General features: G+C 44.8%; 3 protein-coding genes across 3 annotated transcripts; 2 read left to right on the forward strand and 1 right to left on the reverse strand.

Moving 5' to 3' along the window:
- On the forward strand, positions 1,016-6,490 carry LOC8055320 (ABC transporter G family member 28). Its single transcript, XM_002453007.2, has 15 exons — positions 1,016-1,364; positions 1,515-1,591; positions 1,699-1,977; positions 2,060-2,123; positions 2,208-2,354; positions 2,534-2,568; positions 2,685-2,758; positions 2,871-3,703; positions 3,795-4,091; positions 4,196-4,675; positions 4,766-4,914; positions 5,003-5,292; positions 5,367-5,488; positions 5,611-5,814; positions 5,968-6,490. Exons 1-14 carry the CDS (start codon positions 1,054-1,056, stop codon positions 5,765-5,767), a joined length of 3,315 nt encoding a protein of 1,104 aa, XP_002453052.2. The 5' UTR covers positions 1,016-1,053; the 3' UTR covers positions 5,768-5,814; positions 5,968-6,490.
- LOC8057550 lies at positions 6,263-7,898 on the reverse strand. The gene is made up of 3 exons (XM_002454747.2): positions 7,636-7,898; positions 7,407-7,544; positions 6,263-7,060 (listed from the first exon to the last, which is right to left on the reverse strand). Exons 1-3 carry the CDS (start codon positions 7,739-7,741, stop codon positions 6,582-6,584), a joined length of 723 nt encoding a protein of 240 aa, XP_002454792.1. The 5' UTR covers positions 7,742-7,898; the 3' UTR covers positions 6,263-6,581.
- On the forward strand, positions 18,355-19,644 carry LOC8059691 (lysM domain receptor-like kinase 3). Its single transcript, XM_002453010.2, has one exon. The coding sequence runs from the start codon at positions 18,355-18,357 to the stop codon at positions 19,642-19,644; it is 1,290 nt and encodes a 429-aa protein (XP_002453055.2).

The following is a 22,152-nucleotide window of genomic DNA, read 5'->3' on the forward strand; positions in this document are numbered from 1 at the left end:
CTAAGCTCAATCTTTTATTTTAATTTCGAAATGAACTCCAACTAATCAGGTTTTCTTGTGGCGTGGTGTATGGTCAATCAGGACGAATTCCATCGTGTATTTTTAACATACCTTATTCTACTCCCTCCATTTCTAATAACAAGTCGTTTTGGGTTTGTAGTACTGAGTCAAATTCCTCTTGCTTTGACTAAACACTAAAGTATATCGAAAAGTACACAAAGCATATACTCCTACAGTATTAAAACTAGATTCATTAGATACACCAAGTAATAATTATTTTGATGGTGAATAAATTGTAGCCGTGAATAATTTTTCTCCGTACCAAGCTATAAATTTAAATTATTCCTTTTGAAATAAACAAATTTAAATTATGACAAATTAAAAGCCCATTCGTTTATCTTATAAGCCGTATGTTTTCTTCTGTCAGACAACAGTGTTTTTTTCCTCACGATAAATCAGCGAACAATATTTTTAGCCATGACTAGCGAATATGCTTTAAAGCAACAAAGAAAGCATAATAATAAATAATAATAATAAAGAAAAAAAAAAGAATGGGCCCACCGGTCGATTGTCCCGCTCGCCGTCTCCCCGCGGCCGAATGTCAAGTCCCCCACTGTGGCCACATATGATGCGTGGTGGGCCCGCGTGGACCAAGACTTTGACTCGATCCGTCCTGCCTGGACAGAGACAGAGAGGTCGGCGTGCGAGCCCACCACCACCACCGCCCATCGTCCTCCCAACTCTAGCTGGGCCACAACCCACAGCTCGGTTTCTTATGGGCCGTCCGTGCCAGCAGCCTAGGCCCGCGGCCCGTCCACCCATTCGAAAGGGAAAGCGAAGCGAAGCGCTCCTCACCAACCACCACCCCTCTCGGGTCTCGGCTCCTCCTCTTCTCCCGCCTGTTATTTCTCCTCGCCACCAACGACACACGTCCTCCACCTCCACTTCCTCCGGCCCCCGCGCGCGCATGGCGTAGACGCGTAGCACCGCCGTCCCCCTCCGGTCCACGCCACCGCCACCGCCACCGCCTCGGAGCTCGCGACCGATGCAACAATGGCCTGCTGGGTGGCGGCCGCCCTGCACCTGCTGCTGCTCTGCAACGCCGCGGCCGCAGCGCGCGCCGCCGTCGCACTGTTCGCCGCCGCCGGCAACGGCACGCCGATGCCCCCGCGCCTCTCCTTCGCGGAGACCACCGCTGCGGCAGGCACGGGCGACTACGACGACGGCACCACCGGCGACAAGGGGTCCCAGGAGATCGTGGGGAGCCCCATCGTGGCCGGAGCCATGAGCGACCGCCTCAGGGCGCTCACCTCCTCCTTCGCCGCCGCCATCGGCAAGAAGCTCGACTACTGCATCAAGGACACGTACGTGCGTGCTGCATTTTCCTCCCTCCTGCTTAATTTTGTTTTCTAATTTCTTGTTCGCTTGCTTTCAAGTTTCAGCATATATGTAATATATCTACCTGCAGTGCACATAATATACATATACATATATATATATATATATATGTGCAGGGAGACGGAGTGGAATCAGGCCTTCGATTTCTCCAAGGACACCACCTTCCTGACCAATTGCATGAAGGAGACCAAGGGTACGTACGTACGTCAAGCCTGATCGATTCGATCGAGGATATATATATATGTATGATGAGAAATATATATAATGGCTGGCCGACGACGACGACGATGTACGTAACAGGCGACCTCCAGCAGCGGATCTGCACGGCGGCGGAGATGAGGTTCTACTTCGACAGCCTGATGGGCGGCGACGACACGGCGGAGACCAACTACGTGAGGCCCAACGTGAACTGCAACCGGTCGTCGTGGATCGACGGATGCGAGCCTGGCTGGGCGTGCAGCGCAGGTCCCGACCAGAAGATCGACCTGCAGAACTCCAAGGACATCCCCTACAGGCCCATCAAGTGCCAGATGTGCTGCCCAGGCTTCTTCTGCCCCCATGGCCTCACCTGCATGATCCGTAAGCATCTTGCACTGCAATTGCTTGCTTGCCTTCGTTGCATTGCACTGAAGAACGTACATGCATATATGTATATATGCAGCTTGCCCTCTAGGTGCCTACTGTCCACGGTCCAGCCTGAATACTTCCACAGGCATCTGTGACCCGTAAGTCGCCGAGAATCCAGCGAATGTCAGTCTCATCAGAAAGGTGAATTCATTCATGCATATATATGATGCACTGCATTGCAGGTACAACTATCAGCCGCCGCCTGGGAACCCGAACCACACCTGCGGAGCCGCCGACATCTGGGCGGATGTGGTCACAGCAGATGACATCTTCTGCCCTCCTGGATTCTACTGCCCCAGCACTATACAGAAGCTCCCTTGTAGTAGTGGGTAATCCTATCTATCTAATGTTTCCAACCTTCTTCATTGATTCCCTAGCTAGCTGTTCTCACCAATTCTATTCTTCATTCATTCTGGCTGGGCAGACAAGATCGCTCTGTGTTGTTATTGTTTCTGTCTAATTAAACATAAATGCTGACAGTGTAATTAAGGTGCATTTTTATTTGCAGGTATTATTGCAGGAAGGGGTCAACCTCACAGACTAGTAAGCCTGCCCAGTCTTGTTCACAGCACAGAGATGGAAATCAAATTATCAGAACCTTTTGTTTCATTCAAGTCCAACCACTCCTCCTAAATCCACCGCTGCTCACCTTACTGCAGGATGCTACAAGAAGAGCTCTTGCCCACCAAACTCTGCTACTCAGGACATCACAATATTCGGCGCGCTGCTTGTGGTACTACACTACACCGCTAGCACAGTGCATAGCGATGATCGATATTCTCTTCTAGCTAGTCCAATGCAAGCAAGGTTGTCATTGCCCCTTTCTTCTTCTTCTTCTTCTGCAGGTTGCGTCCTGTCTAGTCCTTCTGATCATCTACAACTTCTCGGGCCAAATCCTGACCAACCGCGAGAAGAGGCAAGCGAAATCTCGAGAGGCCGCCGCAAGGCATGCTCGAGAGACCGCACAGGCTCGAGAGAGGTGGAAGTCAGCTAAAGACGTCGCCAAGAAGGCGGGCGTGGGTCTGCAGTCGCAGCTGTCCCGCACCTTCTCGCGCAAGAAGGCTGGGCAGGCACAGCCCGGACCGTCCAAGGTAGGAGACGCAGCTGGGAAGAAGAATAATCTCACTGAAATGGTTCGCTCCATCGAGGATAACCCGGAGAACGATGAGGGTTTCAACCTGGAGGTAGGAGACAAGGCCCTGAAAAAGCCGACGGGGAAACAGATGCACACCCGGAGCCAGATCTTCAAGTACGCGTATGGTCAGATCGAGAAGGAGAAGGCGATGCAGCAGGAGAACCATAACATGACCTTCTCAGGCGTGATATCCATGGCACAAGACCACGATGTCAGTTCGAGACCATCCATCGAGATCGCCTTCAAGGACCTGACTCTGACATTGAAGGGCAGCAAGAAGAAGCTCTTGAGATCAGTGACAGGGAAGCTCTCGCCTGGTAAGGTAGCTGCCGTCATGGGCCCGTCCGGCGCAGGGAAAACCACGTTTCTGAGCGCCATTGCCGGTAAGGCAACTGGGTGTGGAACATCAGGCCTGGTGTTGATAAATGGCAAGATCGAACCGATTCGAGGGTACAAGAAGATCATTGGCTTTGTTCCCCAAGATGACATCGTCCATGGCGACCTAACTGTTGAAGAAAACCTCTGGTTCAATGCAAGATGCAGGTACCTACAGTTCCCTTTTCACTAGTTGTCGTTGTCGATCGATCAACTCACGTACATGCATATATATGATAAACTAACTGATGCGTCTCAGGCTGTCAGGAGACATGTCAAAAGCCGACAAGGTCCTCGTCGTGGAAAGGGTCATCGAGTCCCTTGGGCTGCAGCCAATTCGAGATTCTTTGGTTGGGACGGTGGAGCAGCGTGGCATCTCTGGCGGCCAGCGCAAGAGAGTCAATGTCGGCCTCGAGATGGTGATGGAGCCATCGGTGCTCATCTTGGATGAGCCCACGTCTGGTTTGGACAGCGCCTCCTCCCTGCTTCTGCTCCGCGCCCTTCGTCGTGAAGCTCTCGAAGGCGTAAACATCTCCATGGTTGTCCATCAGCCAAGGTTGGTCTCCGAATCTGAATGTGTTTCTGGTTGATGATGATGATGATAACCAATCAATGCATGACTGATGCTTGTGTGTGTGTGTGTGTGTGTTGCTTCTTCAGTTACACTCTCTACAGAATGTTTGATGACCTGATACTTCTAGCCAAAGGGGGCATGACGGTGTACCACGGGCCAGTGAAGAAGGTGGAGGAGTACTTCACAGGGCTGGGCATCGTGGTTCCAGAGCGGGTGAACCCACCAGACTACTACATCGACATCTTGGAGGGCATTGTGAAGCCCAACTTAAGCCCAGGTGTCAGTGTCAAGGATCTGCCCATCAGATGGATGGTGCACAATGGCTACGATGTCCCGCGGGATATGCTGCAGAGCTCTTCACAATCAGAGTCCACGTCCAGGGGAAGCATGGATCATGCTTCCAGCCACGACGACGCAGGGCCATCCGTTGTTTCACTTCTCTGGGGCAATTTCAAGGATATCCTCGGCCAGAAGAAGGATGAGTATGATTACAACAAGACTTCAGAGGATTTGTCCAAACGTAAGACTCCCGGCATCCTCAGGCAGTACAGATACTTCCTAGGAAGGTAAAAGGCCCTCTCCCTCTTGTCTTGCTGCCAAACTAGCTAGACTACTCCATGGGTTATGATGGAGCCATTCATTCTTTCTTTCTTCAGGTGTGGCAAGCAGAGGCTCCGTGATGCGAGGATACAAGGAGTCGACTACTTGATCCTTTGTCTCGCCGGTATATGCCTGGGAACACTAGCCAAAGTGAGCGACGAGACGTTTGGGGCGCTGGGATACACTTACACTGTCATTGCTGTCTGTAAGTATGAAATGCTCCCCTCAACAATGTTGTTGTCTGTGTTTTCTGATGAATAGCACGCTTCAGCCAAGTGACTGGTGCATTGCAGCTCTGCTCTGCAAGATCGGAGCCCTGAGATCCTTCACGCTGGACAGGATAAACTACTGGAGGGAGAGAGCCTCCGGGATGAGCTCCCTGGCCTACTTCATGTCCAAGGACACCATAGATCACTTCAACACCATTGTTAAGCCCATCGTCTACCTCTCCATGTTCTACTTCTTCAACAACCCAAGGTCGTCCATCTGGGAGAACTACATCGTCCTCCTCGCGCTCGTCTACTGCGTCACTGGGATCGGTTACACCTTCGCAATCTTCTTCCAGCCAGGCTCTGCACAGCTGGTGAGTCATCTTGTGTGTGCTTTTTACTTAGAGCCAGAGCTATCCTAATAATAACACATATCTTGTCCTTGCAGTGGTCTGCCTTGCTTCCAGTGGTTTTGACTCTGATAGCAACTCAGCAGAAGGACACGATCCTTGCCGATCTGTGCTACACAAAGTGGGCTCTGGAAGCCTTTGTCATTGCAAACGCTCAGAAGTATGTATGGCTCAGCTCATCCTGTTTGATGACTAGCATATATATGGATTCAGATTCAGCCGGCCATAGCAACACCGCAACCTGATAAAAACACACCATTTCTGTTTTCTCTCTTGTTGCAGCTATTCCGGAGTGTGGCTAATAACACGGTGTGGCTCGCTGGTCAGGAACGGCTACGACATTGAGCATGAGGCTCTCTGTATAGGGGTCCTCATTGCTAATGGGATACTCTTCCGCTGTGTAGCATTCTTCTGCATGGTCACCTTCCAGAAGAACTAAAAAAGTCAAGGAAAACCCCCCATGAACTTTCTATGCCCATGTAGCAGGTCCGTTTCCTTAATTTCAGTGTGATAGGATTGTAGATTAGACTCCCTCTTGGTACAGTCCCAGGTGTAGATGAGGAGAGATTCTTGAATAGCAATCAACTATCAGGGTTCAGGGATGCCCTAAATTACAGAGGCATTTTTTTTCATTTTCAGGCTAGCTGAAACATCAGGGTTCACTTGCTTACCATCAATGTAAATTTGATATGCAAATTCAGTGTATGTATGAGTACGACAACTAATTATGAAATTTGTAGCTCTTCACTTGGAAAAACAGTTTTCTTACTTTCAGTGTGAGTTTAAATTACAGCAGAACTTAATGCATTTAACTCTAAATAATCATTTCTAAAAATATATATATAACTCTAAATAACCATAGCAATCATCTGTAAGCTCGTAATAAGAGCATATTTAACCACACACAATACATGGATGCTGATACACAACTGACTACAGAATCAGAATGTGGGTACTTCACAAGAGATTCACCATATTCAATTTATGTGGGCTTACAGCTCCTGGATCCAGTTTTTGGTATAAAAAAGAACTACACTGCAACAGAATCACAACAGCACGTATTTGATGGACTTGAGAGCTACACATCAGAAGCCATGAAGTTGAGCACAACTACTGGGGCAATAGTTAAGGTAGACTTCTACATGTGCTTTTTTTTTTTCTTGAATATGCAGGTGAGCTGCGTATCTTTATATTAAAGAGAGGCTTCTACAGGTGTACTTACTAGACCAAACCCTATCATATTAGGAAGAAGACTAATTTTGTTCAGAAGGCCCCTTAGAACTGATCTGAGACCCAGCCAAGTCATCCAAAGTAAAGTTGAGAGTATCTGTTGAACCTTTCTTCACCTCCTCTCCTTGCGACGCTAGGAAGTCCTCGATGCTCCCTGGCTCCCCGAACCAGCCAAGTCTGTCTGCTATGAGGTGGAGGTTGTTGCAGCCACCGCACCGCACAACCACAACTCCATTCTGGTACGAGTCCTTGCTGGCCATTTTCATAGATCTGGTCTCGCACACCTTGCACGTAAAGATCATGGCGAGGTCATGCCTGGGTGAGATCTTCAGGTTGGAGGTGTCCCTGACTTTGAAGCCGGACTCTGGTGTCGGGACAGAAGCTGGTGGGGGAGTTGTTTCGGAATCCTGTTGGTCCTGGGGATCTGTTGCAGTATTGCTTGCTCCGGTAACAGTTAGGAGGGACCTTAGCCCTGCAGTCGCGGGTGGAGCAAATGAGAATCCTGCAATGACATGAGTTTCCAGTTCAGTGCTCAGCTAATCAGCTTTGCAAAATTGCAAAATAGCTATGGTACACTCAAGGATGAAGCAGTAACAAGTGGTGGACCTAGGATTTGGCCAAGACTAGGGCCAAATCTTAGCGGCCAAAATCCGAAAGCTACAGCCTATAGTATAGTATAAAGGACCATATATATAAATATATGTATATGTATGTCACAGAAAACAATTATTCTGTGCAAAGTTTGTTCTACAGAAGGTTGGATTATCCATAAAATCAATATTTTCATTTATAGCTTGTTCTACAGGAGGTTGGATCAGCTCTGGTCCTAATTGTCTCCTCTTGTGTACCTTGAGATTGCGGTGTAGGAGCTTGGGCGTTTTGCTGTCCTTGTGCTGAGGATGGAGTAGCTTGTTGTTCGGCTCCCTGTTGCCCAGGAACTGGAGGGAAATACGAAACTAAAGTCCTTGCCCCCTTTATCTTGCACACTGTAATGTAACGAGAAATTAGAATCGAAGGGTCGAAATTGGGAAGTTGGAAATTAGAATTTTGGAATGAAAAACAGTTTTGGATCCAAACCTAACGAGGGAAGCTTGCTCATATGCTCTGCTCGGCTGCTCGGCTGAAAGGAAGGAGCCGGCAGCGAGCGGGCGGCCAGCGCCCATCTTAGGAAGAACCGCGCCATCGCGGAGCCTAGAGCGGAGGCCGGAGGGGGGCGACGCCGCAGAGCTGGAGCACAGAGAGGAGAGCCGGAGGGGGCGAGGGGCGGCGGCGGTCGCGAGTCGGCGTCTCGGCGAGTCGCGAGCGATGGAAGACCTGCTCCCTTGTTACATGGGTCGCGAGCGAGCAGGCACCGAGCGCTTTTCTGTGGGCTGCTGCTTCATGGGCCAAAACTGAAGACCTGCTCCCTTGTTATCTTTATGGGCCGCGACTGGCCTGGGCTGTCCTAGTGCTGCCTGATTGCCGTCGCCGTCGCTGCCTTCGCTGATGGTAGCAGCCACCTCTGAGTACTGCTGCGTCTGGGATTGAGCGGTCGTGCTTTCAAGTCTTTCCCTGGCCTGCCTGGGATTCCTGTGCTCTACTGAATCTTCAGTGTGAGATCTCCTCAATCTCTCCCCAAGCTAAGCTAACCAGTTCCTTGCTGCTTTAATTCTCAATGTAATTCGGGCTGGTTAAAGGGCAAACATTGGGTTTTCTTCTCGGCCTTGGTTGCATTTTCGGGAATTAGAAGCGGTAGCACCTTTGGTAAGCTATTCAGTTTGGGAATGGCTGAGTCTAACTCAGGGCTGCAACACCCTGTAAGGGAAAGGGATAGTGACCTTGATGTTTTGCTCCAGCAGTTGGAGATAAGAGAGGATGAAGAACAAGATATTGTTTTAGAAGAAGATCTGGAGGAGTTAAAAGCAGAGGCACGTTGGACAGCTTTGGCAAAGGTTTGTTCCTCAAAAACTTTCAGTCATGCTGCTTTCATTGCAAATATGAAGTATGCATGGAGCCTAGCAAAAGATGTCAGTTTCAAGGCCATAGAGGAAAACTTATTTGTGCTTAAATTTTCTTGCCTGGGAGATTGGCGCAAGGTAATGGACGAGGGTCCTTGGATTTTTAGGGGGCATGCTGTTCTTTTGGAAGAATACGATGGGATTACAAAGCCCTCCAAAGTGAGATTCAAATATCTAGCAACTTGGGTAAGAATCTATGATTTACCAACAGGTTTTAGAACGAAGAATATAGGGCGCCAATTAGGAAATAAAATTGGTGACTTTTTGAAGGTGGATCTGGATGCTATCACTAGTGGGTGGAGAGATTTCTTACGTATCAGAGTTAGGCTAGATGTGGAGAAACCTCTTACTAGGATTGTCTATATTTCGTTAGGAGGTGGAAAACGAGAGGCCTTTCGTGTGAAGTATGAGAAGCTCCCCAGATTTTGTGCTGTCTGTGGTTTTTTGGGACATGTTGAATCTGAATGTGGTGATGGAGTGCATGAAAAAAAGGAACTCCAGTATGGAGACTGGTTGATTGCAAGTCCAGAGAGGAAAGCAAAAGTAAAAAGTAGCAGATTCTGTGGTTCAGAAGATACGAAGGGGTTAGACTCCAGAGATTCTATCAAGCCTTATTTTGAAAGGAGATTCTTGGAACCTAAAAGTGGAAATAGCAGCCAAAGAGACTTAAATGACTTGGTTGATGATGGCACAAGAAGTCCCTTGAAGAAGGATAGTGGTCGACACCTGAAATCCAATGATGGAGAGGCTAAGAAATGTCTTACTCTACATTATGAAGAGATACAGGAAGATGACAATTCGGCCATGGCTCTTGTTCCTACCTCTGATTTGAAGGTGAATCTACAAGAAGATACCCATTTGCTTTTAGAAGATGTGGACCAAAGTGTTGTTGTGAGAGATGGAACTTTGAAAGAGCGAAGCCAAAAGCGACTAAGAATAGAGGATGAGAAAGAGTTCTCAGATGACATTGATATGAGATCGGCGGGCTCCCTCGAGGAGTACCACCGAGAGAAATGAGAGCCCTATGCTGGAACTGTCGCGGAATTGGCAACTCCGCGACAGTAAGAGAACTTCGCGGTCTCGCGAAGGAGTATGCCCCCTCGGTACTATGTATTCTTGAAACACAAATTGCTAAGAACCGAGTAGAAAATTTAAGGTATATTTTGGGTTACGATAACAGCTTTGCTGTTAGTAGCAATGGAAGAAGTGGTGGTTTGGGAATTTTTTGGAATAATGAGTTTCCATTAAAAGTCACAAAGTTCTCTCAATATCATATTGATACAGAGATATGTGAAACAGATAGGGTTCCATGGAGGGTTACTTTTGTTTATGGTGAAGCAAATCGTGCTCAAAGACAGAAGACATGGGATTTACTAAAATTTATTAAGAGCCAGTGTGCTTTACCATGGATATGTATAGAAGATTTTAATGAAATTCTGCGACTGGAGGATCAAATTGGGCCAAATCCTAGAGAAGGTTATTTAATGGAGGGCTTTCGTGACACAATGGATGTATGTGGTTTTTGTGATATTGGGTATACTGGTTTGGACTGGACTTGGGAGAAAAAAGTGACTAATAATGAGTATGTCCGGGCAAGGTTGGATCGTGCAATAGCTACAGCTGAATGATGTAGTATGTTTCCAATGGCTTCACTGAAACATTTAATTGCTGTTAAATCAGATCACTCTCCGTTACTTTTATCTACAGAGGGAGAAATTCAAAACACAAAAAATGCTACTAAAGGAAGGCCGTTCAGGTATGAGGTCATGTGGGAATCAAATAAAAGTTTGATGCCACTGATTTCTTGTGTGTGGAAAGATGATCTACATTGCAGCAGCATTAAAGAGTTGAACCAAAAATTAAATCGGCTAACGAGTGCCATTCAACAATGGAGTGCTACTTCTTTTTGTGCAGTAAGAAAGGAACTAAGGACTTTGAGGAAGAAAATAGAAATTATTCGGACCAATCAACAAAGAACAGGGCCTTCAAATGAAGAGAAGGAAGTAGAAGAAAAAATTATAATGCTAAGTCTGCAGGAGGAGATAATGTGGAAACAGCGCTCACGTATCCAGTGGCTCACAGAAGGGGATAACAATACAAAGTTCTTTCACCAAAAAGCTACTCGCAGACATAATAAAAATAGAATTACAAGATTAACCCGTGTTGATGGTACAATCACAGAGGTGATAGATGAAATGCAACATATGACAAGAGATTTTTATAGAAATCTGTACTCTTCTGAGGGTACCTCAAATATGGAGCAAGTTCTATGTCATGTGCCAAGAAAGGTAACTGATGAGATGAATACATTTTTATGCAGACCATTTACAGAGAAAGAGGTTAAAGAAGCTTTATTTCAAATGTCCCCTTTAAAGGCTCCAGGACCAGATGGATACCCAGCCTATTTTTTCAGAGGAATTGGGATATATGTGGGCAAGATATTACAAGGACAGTGCTTCAGGTGCTCAACGGGGATGAATTACCAGAAGAAATTAACAGTACATTCATTGTTCTAATCCCGAAGGTGGCAAATCCAATCTCGATGGGGTAATTTAGACCGATCAGTCTTTGTAATGTGGTTTATAAAATCATTTCTAAGGCATTGGCTAATCGACTAAAGTTAGTCCTCCCTAAAATCATTTCCGAAGAGCAGTCTGCATTTGTCCCTGGTAGGATAATTTCTGATAATATAATTGCTGCATATGAATGCCTACATTTTATGCGAACAGATGGCACAAAGAGGAATGGCTATTGTGCTCTCAAACTTGATATGTCTAAGGCTTATGATCGAGTGGAGTGGCCATATTTATTTGCCATCATGGAGAGGTTGGGATTCAGTAAGAAATGGATTGATGTAACCATGAAATGTGTAACCTCAGTATCTTTCTCAGTTCTTTTCAATGGAAAATATTAGAACAGTTCAAACCATCCAGAGGAATTAGACAAGGTGATCCAATTTCTCCATACTTGTTCCTTATTTGTGCTGAAGGCTTATCATGTATTCTAAATAGCAATAGCAATCAGGAGAGGGGAATTACATTAGCTAAGAATGCTCCAAGAATCAACCATTTACTTTTTGCAGATGATAGCATTTTATTCTTCAAAGCGAATGTAAGAGCGGCAGAAATAATTGATTCACTTCTTGCTGCTTATAGTGATGCATCTGGACAACGAATCAACTACAACAAGTCATCAATTTATTTTAGCAAAAAATGCAGCAATACATTAAAGGAGGAGATAAAAAAGAAGATATGTGTGAATAATGAGGCACTGGCTGAACGCTATTTAGGATTGCCAACTGATGTGGGTAGGTCAAAAAATGGTGCTTTTAAATATTTAAAAGACCAGATATGGAATAAGGTGCAGGGATGGATGGAACAATGCCTCTCAGCTGGCGGCAAAGAAGTGTTGATTAAAGCTGTAGTCCAAGCAGTACCTACTTATTCCATGAGTTGTTTCAGACTACCAAGGGGACTATGTCAAGCTATTAATGCAATGATTCGAAAATTTTGGTGGGGTAGCAAGGAAGGGAAAAGGAAAAATTGCTGGGTATCATGGGAAGAAATGACTCAGCCTAAATACCTTGGTGGGCTGGGATTCAGGGATATAGAGCTCTTTAACTTGGCTCTTCTTGCTCGGCAGGCTTGGAGGATTATGCAAAATTCAAAATCCTTGAGTGCTAGGCTATTGAAAGCATTATATTTTCCTGATAAACATTTTCTTAATGCAGTCTTGGGAAGTAGACCGTCACAAATTTGGAGAGCTATACTTGATGGACGGGACGTTCTTGAGCAAGGATTGATCAAAAGAATTGGGAATGGTAAAAGTACAGATATTTGGAAACATAATTGGCTCCCAAGAGATGGTGGGTTGCGGCCGATTGCATCAAAGCTATCAAACCCACCCAGATGTGTTAGTGAATTAATAGATGGAATAACTATGCAATGGAGGCAAGATGTGATTCAAAAGTACTTTTATGATATGGATGCTCAGGTAATAAAAAATATTCCTTTGAGTTATTGTTGGCAAGATGATTTTTGGGCATGGCACTAGGAAAGATGTGGTATATTCTCAGTTAAATCTGCTTACAGAATGCTTGTCCACCGTAGGAATCAAATACAAGATTGGCTTGATGGCAAAGTAGAGAGCTCAGACACTGAAGGAGCTAAAAAAAGATGGAAATTATTCTGGAAGGTCAAGGTACCATCAAAAATTCATATCTTTGCTTGGAGATTGGCCCATAATTCTTTAAGTACCGGTGAAGTTCTTAAAGAATGATCAATGAGTGAACATAGTGGATGCAAGTTATGTGGTGCTATTATTGACTCGTGGCGCCATGCTCTTTTCTATTGTACAATGTCAAGATGTGTTTGGACTCTAGTAGATGAGGATCTCATTGACCATATTGCTGCAACTGAGATTAATAATCCAAAGATGTGGCTGTTTTTTATGCAGGAAACTTTATCGGCAAAAGAATTTCAGAAACTTCTAATCATATGTTGGGCAATCTGGAGGGCACGAAGAATGGCATTACATGAGGATATATTTCAAAGCCCATTATCAATATTCAGTTTATTACAAAATATCTTGATGATCTCAAACTGGCTGGTTTGATTGAGGACATTGATATGACCAAGTCAACAAGAAACAAGAAATCAGCTCCCAAATGGATACCTCCACCTGAAGCTTTCGTGAAGTTCAATGTTGATGCTGCGGTGGCACGAGCTGAAGATAAGAGGACTGTTAGTGTGGTGTGTCGAGATAATGTAGGGAATTATGTGGCTGCAAGTGCTATGGTCATTGATGGTTTAACTGATCCGTCATCTTTGGAAGCTTTGGCTTGTAATGAAGCAATTTCTTTGGCCATGGACATTTGGGTGCGTAAGTGTGTAATAGCTTCAGATTGCTTGGAAGTGATTTTGAATCTTCAGAAGCAAAGTTTGTGTGCTTATTCCTCAGTGTTGAAGGAAATTAAAGCTAGAAGCACTTTGTTTCAGGAAGTAGTTTTTAAGCATGAAGGTAGAGAATCAAATTGTGAGGCTCATGCTCTTGCTAAAGGTGTTTGTAAATTGGCACCAGGGAGATATTTATGGCTCCTTGGGCGTCTAGAAATTTTGCATGTACCTCAAAACATTATGAATTAATAAAAGTCTACCTTCCTCTCAAAAAAAAAAGATAGACATTTGTGCTTCCAAGTCACAAGGAGTTGGTTTATTATTCTAAAAAGAAAAGGAGTTGGTTTATTATCCTACTACTAGGAGTAGGAGTTATCATTAGCGCTTTGTGAAAGTAGGGTATAGAGAGAGAGAGAGCATGTATTTTTAAATTTTGTTGAACCTTATGTTTAACCAGCATACATGGCGCACAAAAACTTTCAGCCACAAATCCAAACCAATCAATCCTTAGCTTGTGCTTATTAAACACCAACTGAAATAAACCAACCCTGAACTAATAGGCAGCTAATAAGAATAAGATCAGACCCAGCAACCGAGGAAGAAACAGAGAAGGACAAAGACGATGTGGGGATGGGATGGGGCTACCTCGGTGGGAGTAGGGAGCTGGCGATCTGGCGATTGCGGCGACGAGGCGGTGTCATAGCAGTGGAACCAGCCGGCCAAGGCGGCACGACGAAGGCTGTTGAAGAGGAAGAAACATGCGCTTCGTCTCGTCAGTCTGCCTCTACTTGGAATTGGATTGCTTTTTATCGAGAGGTTGGAACTAGATTGCTGGGGAAGAAAGAAGGAAAAAGTACCTAGACGTATAGGCACCCCATGGTATTGAGAGGATCGACCAATGTCGCACTCACATCTCTGTACACATCATTTATTTGTTTATTAGTAATTACCATCATTCATACACTCGAAGTCAACTCTAGTTTTATACTATCTTTTCAAAATTTCGCTACAACATGTTTGACCTCAACCTTATCTGAAATGATAGAGACTATATGAAACCCAATAAATGGAGCTAGCACAAGAGGAAATCAAATCGCATATAGTGATCTTGCGAATGAGATTGTACCCGTATGTCATTAAAATGAAACATCATGTACGTATGAAGACTGGTGTAGTATACATTTTTGCTTGTGACTGGGACTCGACCAGGTCTTTGCGTTGAGGCGGCGGCTGAGATCAACCGATGACAATTAATTACTGCTAAGAACGAACGGGCAAACACTACCCATATACGTAAATGACATGACATGTAATGATAATAATGCAATAACATTGACGCCGTATCTATTGGCTACCGTATCAGCATTTCAACAACAAAAATAATGCGTCATGAGAGGTTAGTTTGGCTCAATTATTTGACTCGTTATTCTTCCTTATTGTTGCTTCCCCATTTCAATAAACAGCAATGCATGCAATGAGCTGGTGGCCATTAGTGATCGTCCCTGAGCTGTGTAATTAAGCAGCAGTAGCCGCAGCTCATCTCATATCATGGATGTTAACCTAATAACAAAGCCTACCACACGGCTGAGCTAGCAGAGAACCAAGTGAATATATAATGGAAGTATTATACGCACGCATGCAGCATGTAAATATCTTATATGCTCGTCGATGGATATGCTGGCCTTTAATTTTCTAAAAACAATTAATTTGAACACGAAAAAGGTATTGCTATACATGTTCATCATTGCTTAGCTGATGATGATCTTAAGCCTAGCAAGATATGTGGAATCACCATATGCATGTGCAGGAAGTTAGCAACTGACGGAATATATGATTCTTCTTGTTAATTGGCCATCCATCGGATAGATTAAAAATTACTGAAAATGCGTGTACAGTTCTGATTTTCTGAATCTGCTTAGCAGACATAATTATGTATATCGATCGCGTCGGTCAACCTAGCTACACTTAGGCCCTCCCTACTAAATTTTAGCTAGCTAAACTTTGGTCACTTTAGAGCAACTCTAAGAGCCTGGCTAAAATTAGTAGTCAAATTCTATTATTTAGCCATTTTGTAAAGTATAAAACTTCTTAAAAAAGAAGAGATCCACATCAATTTTGGTATTTTACAAAATCATATAGCTTATGTCAGTGGTTGGCTATATATGGCAGCAAAAATTAAAGAATAGCCAATTTTCTATTTTACAAAACTAGATAGCACATATGTTGGAGTCTACCTTTTGTTATGCAAATTTTAAAATAGCCTCCACAACAAGAATAGCCAAGCTGTTGGAGTTGCTCTTAGTAGCTAAAGTTCCAAACATATTGATTAAATGGAGCTAAAATAGTTTAATTCTATTAGTCACTCAAGAGTAGCTAAAATAATTTTGGCCAGCTAAAATTTAATAAGAAGAACCAAACAGGCCCTTATATACCTTTTTTTTATGTTGGATGGGATTGTGGGAGCTTTAGTGACCGACTAAGGTAGGATTTTTTTTGAAAATACAGCAGACTTATGTACCATATACATCACGTTTACACAATTTACAGAACGTGAAAGAATATTTAATGTAATACTTTTTTTTAAATTGTAATTCATTTCAATTCATAAAATTTAAAATATATCTAGATATGGTATAATTGTGTACCTATGAAAACCGAAACAACTTACAATTTACAATAAATGGCTAAGTAGGCCGCACATAGCTACACTTTTCGAGATACATAGCTTTTGGTATATACTTACATATACTCATATGACACCCCAAAGCTTTACACTTTTGAATAAAAAACCAAATTGTCTTGTAGTTGGGAACAAAGGATGAAAGGAATAGAAGGTGGCCAAGTCGCACAATCTCAGGCACCAAATTAATCATCGATTAAGGGGGTGTTTAGTTCCCCTTTCATTCAAAAAATTCTGGATTTTGGTCCATCACTTTGAATAATAGAACTAAACACCATGTAAATTTTTTAGTAGAATAGTTATCATTCTCCATTTTAGATTTTGGCCTAAAGAGACAAAAAAAAAACTCGAAGTAACTATAATGATAACAATAAATTCTATATTTTAAATGAAACTAAATATCATCCTAAAAATTTTGACATTTTATATTTCATCATTTCAATGTAGTTGATATTTTCTATTTTATATTATATGGAAAACTAAACCCACACTAAAGCGGATTCACGATGGAGGAGGACAAATTCAAAACGCTGGATCGAAGAGCTTGCACATCACCTTCGTCAGCACTCAGCAGTAGCTTCGCTGATCGCGTGATATTGGCATGCACAGATAAAAAAAAAGAAAGTTAAATTCAGCACTTGTGATATATACATTGGACGGAAAAGTCACACAGTCACGTCGCTCTCATTGTCAACCATGCAATTTGTTCTGTTCTGCTCCTTTTAGTTTATTGATTGACCAGATAGCAAAATATTTTGTCTGGTCCGGTGGATCACCTTTGAATCATAATAATATGGTAGAATAATCTCTGTGTGATCTATGCAAAGACCCCCACTAATTACTCCTATACTATCAAAATAACCTAATTTTAATTATATATTCTTTGAAACGGTAAGGGATTGTAATTTGTACATACTCCATCCACACTGAAACACAAAGCTTTCAAACAATTATAGGACCAAATAAAGAATGTAGCAAGAGACTAACTTCCCGCTAATCAGTTTTTCCAGTTTAAAGTTATAAGATGTTTTAACTTTTTTAGATACATTATTTTACTATGCATGTATAAACATGGCGTGTATCTAAGTAAATAGCAAAAGCTCACGTCCAATAATTCGAAATGGAGATAGTAATTTAGTTGTTAACTTGCTTAATTTTCTAGGATCTAATGAACCAGGAAACCTTTTGCTTTATACACGAGCACCATGCGTGCGTGTAAAAAGATGTTTGGACGCTAACATACTCCTTTATTTAGATCTAGTACGGAGTAAAGAATAACGTGCCTTTATGATGATCTGACCGTCGATCCATCACTGGAGGTGAAAAAAAGATGAAAAAAGGGGCAAAAGTACCGATGCAAGCAGCTGGCATCTTGAAAGAAAGAAAAAAAAAAAGCTTCCTCTTGTTGATGAGTTGATGGCTGCATCTGGTACCCCAGAGCAGTTGCACTGCATAATGACTGCCCTACAGTTAGGGTGTGTTTAGTTAAAAAAATGTAAAATGCAAAATGCCAACTATTTTTGAATGGTGGAACGCAAAATGCCAAAATTTGCAGGGTCATGTTTAGTTCCATCCAAATGCAGAATTTATTGTCTCATGAGCCTCTCTTGAGGATCATTTTAGATTTTTTTTTGGCCTCTTGAGGTCAATCCAAAATGGAGAATAACCACATTTTTGCTAAAAATTTTACATAGTGTTTAGTTCCATTTTTAAAAAATGATAGACCAAAAACCCAATTTTTTTTAGGAAAAACGAGGAACTAAACACCCTTAGTGCAGAAATGTGTAATGGCAAAGCATATAAACTATTTGAAGTACTGATAATGTTGTCTATAAATTTATTCAAATTTATAATAGTTTTACTCAGATCGAATCTAAAAAATTGTATTGTTTTGAACCATAGTAGTACACGTGAGAATTGACAAAGCATGTGATCATCATCAAGGAGAAGGAGAGGATTAGGATTAGCCTAACGAGTGGTTAGAATATTTGACCTGACCTGACCTGATCATCGAACGCCAAAACATCTCTTCTCCGTTGCTCGTCTTCCCCATCCATCCGTCCATTCCAGATTTTCCAGTTCACGCACGCCGGCGGAAGGAAGGGGAGGGGAGAGAGAGAAAAGAAAAGGACCAAAGCTTCCTTCCTTCCTTCCCTGCTTGGCACGACGCGGTACTAGTACAAGAGGTGGGCGGCGGGTGGTTTGCCCCGATCGGCCGCCTCCCATGGTCGGCCCCAACAAGCCCAATCGGATGTGCAAATCCAAGAGCGCCACCGCCACCGCCAACTCCTCCTCCTCATCCGCCATGGCGGCCGCCGCATCCACGCCGCGGCACCACCGGTCGCCGCGCACCACCGCGACCTCCTTCCCGGCGGTGTCGTTCTACTCCACTTCCTCCTCCTCCGCGGCGTCCTCCTCCGCAGCGTCCCTCGCCGCGCTCCGCGACTCCCTCCCGGAGCTGCCCCTCCTCTTCACCTTCCAGGACCTGGCCACCGCCACCGCCAACTTCTCCGCCGCGCACCGCCTCGTCCCCGCCGCGCCTTCCTCCTCCAACTCCTTCCGCTGCGCGCTCCGCGGCCACCCCGCCGCCGTCTTCCGCCGCCCGCTCCGCCGCGACGCGCGGGACGTGGCCGCGCGCCTCGCCGTGCTGGGCCACTGCCACCACGCCGCCATCGCGCGCCTCCTCGGCGCCGCCGCGTCCCCCGACCGCACCACGCTGTTCCTCGCCTACGAGCTCGTCCCCGACGCGTCCCCGCTCTCCGTGCTGCTCCGGAACCCCAAGAACCCGTCCTTCACCCCGCTCGCGTCCTGGCACTCGCGCCTCCAGCTCGCCGCCGACGTCAGCGACGCGCTCTACTACGTCCACCTCCAGGCCGACACCGTCCACAACCGCCTCTCGGCGTCCTCCGTCCTCGTCTGCGGCGACGGGCCCCTCCCCCGCGCCAAGATCGCGCATTTCGGCGCGGCCGACCTCGCCGGGGAGCTCCCGGTCGAGCACAAGGACGACGACGGAGGAGGGTCCAAAGGCTCCTCCTCCGCCTCCTCGGGCGGGCACCGCCGCACCAGCAGCCGGGGGAGGCGGATCGAGGGCACGCGCGGGTACATGGCGCCGGAGCTCGTGGCGGGCGGCCCGCCGTCGCGGCGCTCCGACGTGTTCGCGCTCGGCGTCGTGCTGCTGGAGCTGGTGTCCGGGCAGGAGCCGGTGCGGTACGAGCTGGTGAACCGGGGCACGGGCGAGTACGAGAGGACGTCGCTGATCGACACCGCGGCGGCCGCCGTCGCGGAGGAGGGGATGCGGCGGTGGGTGGACCGCAGGCTCAGGGATTCGTTCCCCATCGACGCGGCGGAGTCGCTCACCACGCTGGCGCTGCGCTGCGTCGCCAAGGACCCCCTGGCGCGGCCGGACATGGCGTGGGTTGCCGCCAAGGTGTCCAAGCTCTTCCTGGAGGCGCAGGAGTGGGCCACCAAGTTCAATATCCCCACCGACATCTCCATCTCCATCGCCCCCAGGTGATGGTTCCCGGTGAGCGGCACGCCATTGCCGGTGACGGCCAAAGCGACTTGCCGATCGCCACAATTTGACTCTTGAGCTGCTGATTTCATCATGCTAGCTACGACGCTTAGGCGCTTAGCGATTGCTATAGAGTTGAGGATTTGAGAACTGAGATGCTGATAGATATAACAGTATAGAGCTGTCGCTGCTACGTACCACTGAGGACATAGGTTGCCTTGGACTCCAATTGATTCATTGTTAATTTTGGGAGGAGTTTAGGCTTTACATATAGATAGATTAAACTTCGTTTTCCCCCTCTTGTTCTTACCGATGATGTACATAGGATAGGAGTGACATGTCATATACTCCATGGTACTAACATATAGAGATTCAGCTTTGGTTGGTAAATAGGACCAAATATCATATGCAATTTGGTCAGTCTGTGATTAGGCCGATGTTTACTTTTTAACTGTGAATGGAAGAATCCCAGGAATTCGTAGAAATTGGTCAATGCTGCGTGTATGCATGGATAGAAGGCCTGGGCATCTCTTGGATGGATCCTGCCGACTCTTTGGCACAAAATTACCACGGCTTGTTATTTCTTGCTGTTGATGTGGATGTGTCTGAATTCTGATGGCCAATTCAACGAGGAGAAAACTGCAACCCCCAGCGTCATCGTCCATGGAATTAGGTCACCAAGTGCGGCATGTGCATGTCGTAGACGCCACGCACGACGACGGCCAAGGAATCGGATGCTGCTGCCGTTGCCGTTGGTTGCTGCCACGCACGACGACGGCCCACGACGACAGCTCATCCACTCACAGGAGTAGAGTAGTACATCATCACACATGTCGCATCGACATGGCTAAGACCTTTTTTTTTTAGGTTTTCACCGTGTGCCATTATAAAGGTTCAAAATACCCTACGTACCATTGAAACAAAGAAAAGTTTGTCAGTGCTCTTGCTAAAATTTTTCTTTACCTACGTACCATTTTGGTCGAATTACCGTGTATTTCAGAACTGGATGGCAACTACTCTTTTGCCCATCACTCTTTCTATCCTCGTCGAGTTTCAGAGTCTTCACTTCTTTCACTCTTTCTATTCAATCCCCATTGGTCTTTACTTCAATCCCAAACCCTAGAGGAGAGGAGAGAGCAGCGGGTGGGTGTGGAGGCGAGCGGCGGCGCCAAGCGCTGGTGCCGAGTGAGTCCGTCCCCTAGGGGCCGAGCACCGCGGGTCGAAGGGTGCGTCACGTGGGGGTCGAGGGGCACGTTGCGCGGGCTGGCAGGCTAGGCATCCAAATGAAGTCAATGTGACCATCTTTGTGTGCAAACTTGATTATGTAATCAAGCTAACTATGAACATCATGATAAATTTGGACCTCATTTGAAATACTTATTGTGGTTGTCGCAATTATCGATTATTTTGGATGCATTTGAAATTTATTATTATAATTATTAAAGTTTTTCATATGCACATATACAGAGAAAAGGGGAAATCATAGGATTACATTAGCGCCATTTGATGCATTCTATAACCGTGGGCAAAATCGTCTTTTTCTGTTGACCGTTAACTGCTGTTATAAGGTCAGTTTCAATCTCAATGCATAGTTTCATGGCACAGTTACCAAGACTATAAATTAGGTAACCGAGCCACATGAGTTTCATGGAGATGAAACTCCTTCATATAATGACTATGCCACATCAGCAATTTTGCTTATGTGGCACCCTATTTAACGTGCATGACACTCTCATGAATAAATACAAGACTAGCCTAAGCAAAACTAGCTGAAGTGGCACCTAGAGAAAGAAAACTTTGGATAAGAGTAGGAGCTTTTTTTTCGTTTCGATCGTATATAGGTTATTTTAAACTTTTATAATAACACACTGGTAAAAAGCTCTATTTATTGGCACAAGACGAGACGAGAACCATCCCGATGCATCAGAGGCGAAGAACATGGTTGTCGAAATTCCAAAAATTAAGGTTTCTCATCACATCAAATCTTTAAACGTATGCATGGAAAATTAAATATAAATAAAAAAATAACTAATCAAATCTTTAGACGTATGTATGGAGTATTAAATATAGATAAAAATAACTAATTACACACTATAATTTGCAAGACAAATTTTTTAAGCCTGGTTAGTCCATGATTAAATAATAGTTGTCAAATATAAATAAAAATATTACAGTAACCAAAGCCAAAAAAATTTCCCAAACTAAACAAGACCTTACTAGTTGCTAGACTGAAGGGTTTTTTTGAAGTTGAAGGAATGCAGGGCATAACACAACACAGCCATGCTTTGTGATATCATAGCAGCACAAACCTGATCCCTATTCATTCAGCTTTCTACCTGGCAAGCAGCAAAGCTTACTCGCTGGATATATACAAGTACTCCCAATTCAAATCATTTTGGATAAGACTTAAATTTAATAATAAATAAATTTTAAATTATTAAGTTTAGAAATATGAAAATTATATGAATAAATTTATCATAAAAAGTATTTTCATAAAAATATACATATCAC

The sequence above is a fragment of the Sorghum bicolor genome, chromosome 4 (assembly GCF_000003195.3).
Source record: "Sorghum bicolor cultivar BTx623 chromosome 4, Sorghum_bicolor_NCBIv3, whole genome shotgun sequence".
In the NCBI taxonomy this organism is placed as follows: Eukaryota; Viridiplantae; Streptophyta; class Magnoliopsida; order Poales; family Poaceae; genus Sorghum; species Sorghum bicolor.